The sequence below is a fragment of the Solea senegalensis genome, unplaced genomic scaffold, assembly GCF_019176455.1.
Source record: "Solea senegalensis isolate Sse05_10M unplaced genomic scaffold, IFAPA_SoseM_1 scf7180000015251, whole genome shotgun sequence".
Taxonomy (NCBI): domain Eukaryota; kingdom Metazoa; phylum Chordata; class Actinopteri; order Pleuronectiformes; family Soleidae; genus Solea; species Solea senegalensis.
Genome location: NW_025321276.1, coordinates 106,922 through 114,180, shown reverse-complemented (window position 1 = coordinate 114,180; position 7,259 = coordinate 106,922). Strand labels below are relative to the sequence as shown.

General features: G+C 39.1%; 1 protein-coding gene across 1 annotated transcript; it reads right to left on the bottom strand.

Moving 5' to 3' along the window:
- Positions 1-492: 492 nt before the first annotated feature.
- spp1 (secreted phosphoprotein 1) lies at positions 493-6,985 on the bottom strand. Its single transcript, XM_044017281.1, has 8 exons — positions 6,921-6,985; positions 3,193-3,264; positions 3,019-3,063; positions 2,870-2,944; positions 2,449-2,499; positions 2,223-2,354; positions 1,816-2,151; positions 493-1,731 (listed from the first exon to the last, which is right to left on the bottom strand). Exons 2-8 carry the CDS (start codon positions 3,244-3,246, stop codon positions 1,354-1,356), a joined length of 1,071 nt encoding a protein of 356 aa, XP_043873216.1. The 5' UTR covers positions 3,247-3,264; positions 6,921-6,985; the 3' UTR covers positions 493-1,353.
- Positions 6,986-7,259: the final 274 nt, after the last annotated feature.

Sequence of the window (7,259 nt, the reverse complement as noted above, 5' to 3'; positions counted from 1 at the left end):
AGTTTAACAAGTTCAACATGTTCAACATCCTGTACATTAAAACAATAAAATGTATGTGCTGGAGTTTGGGTTTCCTTCCTCATTCAGGTGGTCGATCACATGATCTAATCACATGACTAGTCTCATTAGACACCTGCTGTGTTTGAACAGTTTCACATGTGACAACCAGTTAAAACTGCTGACTCCAAATGCATAAAAAATGTTTACTGACACTTAAACTTCTTATAAAAGGACATTTCATTTCTGTCTTTTTTTTTTGATGATGTGAAATATGATGACTCGTCATTGAAACAGTTTGAGATAAAACAGTGGAGGATTTGCTTCAGTGTTGTGAAGAGTTTGGTGTGTTTTTATGCAGATGACGTCATGTCATACTTTTAAATAAAGAAAAAAATAAACATCAAAATCACCAGAATCATTGTTTACAGGATTGTTACCATGGTGACAACAGTTTCCTTTCTTTTCTACAAAATACAAAACTGGACACAAAAATCCAATGTTTTTATGAAAAAAAGACTTTATTAATATTTTATAAATGGTACAATATGGTACATTATACAGCGTTACAGACAAACAACATGTAGTGTAGGTAGGTTCTGTGCAAATGGACTGGACTGTGAGTGAGTGAGTGAGTGAGTGAGCCACTGTCTCTGTATCTACACCAGCACATACGACAAAAGGAAAGATTACGAAGCGTTTAAACAGTTTAACAAAGGTTTAAATAAAAGTGTGCACTTTTGTTGTAACTCGTGACTAAATGTGTGGACGCCAGACCCCTACTGTGTGTGTGTGTGTGTATTTGTTCCAGTTTTAACCGTGTGCTCTGCAGTGACAGAGGGCAGAGGGGACGAAGGGGACGAAGGGGACAAGGTCAGTCAACCTCCTGTTGCAGGTAGAAAAATCCTCAGTTACATCAAACACTTCTTTTTTTTTACAAACTAAATTATACATCTGCATTAGCATTCTTGGGTTAGGGTTAGGGTTAGGTTAGGGTTTGAAATGTCCAGTTCTCAATGTATTTTGTGATTATTGAGTGCAAAAATAGACACAGCGAGTAACAAGTCATTCAGAGTGTCCAGATGAAGGAGACTCAGGATTCACTCAAGATCAGAGCAGAGCTGCAACTAAAGCAGTAACTAAATGAATGAAATGATTCTGGTTTCATTAGTTAGCAGCTTAAATAGATGTGACGCAGTGACAAAAACATTCCCACGTATTGATAAAACTCTCAGTAATGGTGATGAGTTAAAATGAATAATATGAAACCTTATTTGTTCGTGTTTGGCCCTGCAGAAGAAAGAAAACATGTATGTGAACCCTCATCCACTCCGTTTCCTGAGGGGTGGGTGTGGCTTATTTGGCAGTGATAACCACTGGCATATTAGTGGAGGAATCAGGCCCCGCCCCTTCCTCCTCTGACTCACTCTCGTCCGAGTCGCTGTCGGCAGCGCCGGCCGTGGCCGTGGCCTCCTCGCTGCTCTGACTCTCAGCATCCTCGGACTCTGCGCTGGCACTGTCGTTGGCGGCACTGGTGCTCTCATCCTCCTCCTGCTCCTCCTCTTCCTGTGTGGCACTGGAGCTGTCGTTCTCACTGGTGGTGGTGCTCTCTGCCTCCACTGGGAGAGAAGCCTGGCGAGGACTGACATCCTGGTCCTGTCCGTCCAGACCCTGACTCTCCACCTCAGGAGTGCTGGTGTCCTCCTCCAGCAGCTCAGCGTGAACCTGAAGAGCCTGATGGTCCAGAAGCAGAAATTCATCATCTAAATCATCATAAAAGCTAACAGTCACTCACATAACTTTCAGACTAACCTATACCTTATACACCTTCAGCGACTTCTCCACCTCGTTCCCGTCTATCGTGTCGTAGGACGACTTCTTCCCAGTGTCGTAGTACTCGTAGGACTTGTAGGGAGCAGGAATCTTGTGGTAGGATTTGTCCTCTACATAGATGGACTTGTAGTCGCTAGGGTGTCCCAAACTGTCTCCACGGGCCGAATCATCGGTGACGATGGTGGGATTGATGTAATCCTCAGTTGTTTCAACCACAAACACCTCTGTGACCACTGTGGGGCCTACGGTTGTCGGGGCGACAGTGGAGGACTCACCCGATTCCGATGTGTCATTGGAATCATCCTCATTCTCATCTGTGTCCTGGACACACAAAGATGATTTCAGGCCTCATAAGTGAAAAATTCACATGTAAAGTGCAACTTTTTACTCACATTCTCGTCGGTGTCATCATCATCCTCGTCGCTGTCATCACTGTCCTGACCGCCGTCCGTGGTTGAATCTGGGGCTAGAGTTGCGTCCCAGCTGCCAGATTTAAATTGCAGAACTGGAGTCTCTGCTGCCTCCTGTGGCCAAAATTATAAACCCACAGTTCACATCTTCAACATCAGAGCAGAGGTTTTGTCAATGTCAACAGTGCTGAGTAAAGACATCTCTCACCATGACCTCATCTGTGCTGTCTTTGCTCTCGTCTGAAGCTGCAGCGACGTTCTGCAGCGTCACAGAGGAAACAATAAAACTTTTATTTTTTGTACTCCTTTGTTGTGCACAGCTTTATTGTGTTGAGAAAAAAGGGATGTGTTTTGGAACACAAGAATATGAAGTTTATATGTCCTAATAATACCTTAATATCATCTGCATAAAAACACACCAGAATGTCCTAATAATGTCTTCATATCATCTGCATAAAAACACACCAGAATGTCCTCATAATGTCTGTTAAAGTTTAGGACAGTATTTCTCGTGTTCTGCAGGAAAGTATGAGACATAACATTTAGTGAGACGTTGAGGGTTCAGGTAGAAACAAGACAAAAAAGATGAGAGACATGAGTACAGGACATTTCTCGATTAAACCATGTACCTGTACAACAGCTGCATGAGTCTGAGGCACCACTGGTGCCTGCTTCCTCATGTATCGAGCCGCAGGTCGTCTCACCTGTGGATCAAAATCAGTCAGTTACAGGTGTTTGTCCCACTTCCACCCACGTCCACTTTTCTCTAGATACTTACCACTTCTTCAGAACTCTCTGAGCTGCTGTCAAACATTCTCCTCGCCTGTACAGAAAATAAAATATGTATTAACATGATCAGAAGTTCAAGTAAAGACGTTAAAACAAGTGTTTACATACACACGTGTCGAAAATATCTTGAATGTGGATCAAATTTTCTAGAAAAGTGACTCACAGGCCGACAGAGAACTGTGGCGAAGAGCAGGATGAAGACAACGGCCACTTTCATTGTGTCACAATTTGGTGTCTAGACAGAAAGAAAAAAAACACGTCGTAAAACATCACAATATAAGCGATAAAAAGCAATAAAATAGTAATCATGAGACACTGAGCTCTAACTTCAAACACAAAGACATTGTCAAGACTCCTTGCCAAAGAAAAAAAAATGGAGGTTGTGTGGTCACATGACCTTTAAGTAGCAGTGGCACTTCCTGTTAGAGGCCATGGCGTGACACAGGAAGTCATTACCATGTTAATTACAGAGTCAAACACACAGTAATGTGACTCTCTGTCATCAGTGCGACGTAATCATATGACTCTGTGGGGGGTCGGTGTAAGGACGACACAGGAAGCTTGTAACTGGGAAAGATGTGAGAAAATAATTTTATAAACACTGTAATTTAAAAAGATGAACTTAGTCTGTGGGTGTTTTTTTTCGGTGGGGAGGTTAAAGATTTAAGGGAGAAACCCTAAATAATGAAAGGTTATAACCGAGCCTAGTTTATGCAAAGCAAAGTGAGTTCTAATAACTGTTTAAACTTCACTATGTTTATTCAGCTTTGATGCCACAAAAATATCTGGTTCTTTAAAGCAACACAGTAACAGTTCTCCGTCATGTTTTATGGTGATTATGGTGCGTTCCAGTTGCAGTCAGAGGTCACAATCTCCGAATTGAGGTGGCGTTCCGGTTGAAAGATGTCAGATTTCCAACTCAGAAAGTCGGGGGAAGCGGATTCTAATTTGCCTGCCAAGATGGCAACCGTCATATTTGTTTCACAGTAAATCAGACGTTCACATAGTATTTGTAGTAATACATATAATACAATAGTAAAACAATAATATTACTGACAATAGCTAACACCTGCCAGCCCATGACCGGTCTGCTAACGTCACTCCCACTTCCAACTTCTGAAGTGTAAATGGAACAGGATCTGATTTATTTCAGAATTATAGATAGGTAATGACGTCTACAGTTTTAATGATCTCATCTGAGGCTGTAAATATTATACAGCCACAAATGTCTTAAACATTTAAAAATTGATACATTTTATTTATAAATTGCTCAGTAATTCCACAAAAATGTTGCACTTCTCCCCCAACATTCTAGTGGAAGTGCATTTGTTTTGGACGATTTTCAGTCCCAGAATAAACAGCCGAGGTTTTTTCCCAAAAGCAGGAAAGTGTACGTGGGTTTGAGTCAGAAATAAACCCACTGTCTGTGTGTGTGTGTGTGTGTGTGTGTGTGTGTGTGTCAGTGTGTGTTTTATTACATTAAAATTCTATGGCACAGAAAAATACTGTAAGTCATAACAAGCTTCAGCTACATGGAAAACATTCATTGTCTCACTGGTTCTGGTCTATTTCTGGAATATATGTATATACTGTTTTTAATGAAGCAAAGATTCAGACTAAACTTTACTTTTACCAAAATAAAACACATTTTATGCTTTATTAGATTTACTTAAACTTCATAAAAGACAGCATCTCTCATCTCTGGTTTCTCTGAGTTTGCTGTGTTTGCTGTGGCAGAGACGACGTCCATCTTTAATGACTGACTCCTATACTGTGTAATTCAGCAGGTTATTAGTGGAAACCCACAGTACAGCAGGAACATGACAGACAGACGCCCATATGGCTGTATATGTGTGTGTGTTTATAGTGTAGTTCTGTTTATCTGCCTTTCGTTTTGGTCTCAGGTTAACTCTGGTTTTGTCTAAATCAACAGAATTAACTTTTTAAAAGTAAATGTAAGGTTTTTTTCAGTGAAGGCAGCAGAAAATAAGCAAACAATCGAAATTATGTTCTTGTATTTCCATCCCCGTGGGGACCAATATTTGAATGCCAGCTAACCCTAACCCCTAACCCACATTTCATTATAAGTTTGTCTGATACTAAATACACATGTTGTAATGAGGGGGTGGAGTGGCTCAGTGGTTAAGAATGGTATCCTGTGTGCAAAAGACATGATGGTCACAATGGTCGCAAGTTCAACTCCCCCCCGGCTGGTTGTACTTCATTCCACTTTAAGTCGCTTTGGATAAAAGCGTCTGCTAAATGACATGTAATGGAAGATAGTCCTACACTCATTGCTGTATGCACATTTTATTTTATTAGCAAGAAATAAGCTTAGCTTTAAGGCAGTAGAAAACAACCAGCATGATACCACTTTTTTGTGTCTGTTAAGAATTAAAGTATCACAAACGTAAGTATCTGCTCTTTAAACTATGACGCCGTTAACGACACACACACATATACATATTATAAAGATGTATATATACACACATATATATACATACATAATTCTCCAACTGTGCAACAAGCTAAAATGCTGTTGCTGATTTTCATTGATATTTTTTAAAATTTTGATACATTTTGGATTGTATTGGATAATATTTTCTATCCAGTGATTTTGACCAGTATCAGAAAGATTATAATGATACTTGTTTCAGCTCATTCCTAAATAGCACACAGGAAAACAGAGAAGAAATCAGCTGAATTGAGAGAAAAAGAAGATGAATAGAAAAACCTCGGTTGAATCCAAATTTAATTTAGCTCCAAAACGTTGATATTTTTTTTTTTATTTAAGGCTTAAAAACTCTCTCTTTTCTCTTCAGTTTAAAGCCACTGTGCTCCCTAACCAGTGTGTGTGTGTGTGTGTGTGTATTGTGATTATTTAGTGTGGTTAACAAGGAGCTTGGTCCTGTCCTGGTTTCACTGAGAAACTAATCAGCCAATTAAAAAACAGTTACAGCTCCACCTCTGGCCAATTACAGGACCCTGAAAATCATATCTGGGTTAGGGTTAAATTTCTCTTTTTTATAATGTAGTTTATAAGGTAAGTTTTTGTGCATCAGTAAAAAGGGTTAGGGTTAGGGTTAGACATCTACATTTTTCAATTACTGAAAAACAAAGTATATAAAATTATTAAAAGCAGTCAAAAGTTGATTTTGTTCAGAATGTAGTTTTTTTTACTTATTTATAAAATGTTGGTTTTTTTTATGTACATGTTAAAAACAGCATATATGATTAGAGAGGTTCTTTATACTGTAGCTGTGGATTATACCGATATAATACAACGTTATTATATGGTACTCAAGTATGTGGACATTGTATATGTCAGATGATAGTAGCATGTGTTATTCTGGAAACATGGACATGGGCTGTAGTTTTAGGATTTGGAAACAAATAAACAAAAAAGCTATTATAAGCTATTATATTATAAACAAATGATTTATATTTTCATGTGATGCATGTTATTTAAAACATATGCACATAAATCTGAACTAAATGCTTGAGGAAAAAATACAAATTTGTTGATATAAGTTGAAATTCAGTCAACCCAAAAATTAAATATAACCAAGAAAACCAGAAATAGATGAAATCATTAACTGACATCTGTGTGCTTTTATCATCACATTGCATCAAATTGCAATTTCAATCATAATGTTCAGTCGGACAAAATTGCCAAGGTTACAAAGGTTTCCAAAAAAAAATTAAAAGCCCCCAATGATTAAAATACATGTTTTTTTTATTATTATTTTCGCACTGCAAAGCCTTAATGTTGCATTCTGTGAAAAATAATAATAACTGTAATAATCCAGCAGCTTTTAAAATAAGAAGAAGCTTAACATGTCATCACAATTTTCAAAATATATAAATTATAACAATCATCTTAACTCTGACCTTGTCTGCAGTAGGAGGGAGTTGCGGTGGATGTCACGTGCGTTTCCTCTTTAGTTTATCTCCTGGTTTGCTGCTCACTGATGGAGCTTCTGCCTTTTTAAACGCTGCCGACTCTGGCTGCAGCCAATCAGCTGTGAGCGTGTGATATCATGAGGTTAACCACCTCTGCTCTCCTTCTCCCACTCTTCCTGTGGTCAGCTCTGCGGTGGTGCGGGGGCAAAGCACACAGAGAGACAGGCACAGACACACACACACACACACAGACACTGTATGAAGTTAATTTAAGGACATGCAGCGACAGGCACTGGGAAAAACAGCAGCATACAGTGTCGGGTGGTA

Excerpts from the sequence above, each read along its gene's own strand:
- spp1 (XM_044017281.1), bottom strand. The coding sequence starts at position 3,246 with ATGAAAGTGGCCGTTGTCTTCATCCTGCTCTTCGCCACAGTTCTCTGT. Across the intron at positions 2,355-2,448 it reads ACAGCACAGATGAGGTCATG|GAGGCAGCAGAGACTCCAGT; the intron begins GTGAGAGATGTC and ends TTTTGGCCACAG. Across the intron at positions 1,732-1,815 it reads AGTCGCTGAAGGTGTATAAG|GCTCTTCAGGTTCACGCTGA; the intron begins GTATAGGTTAGT and ends CTGGACCATCAG.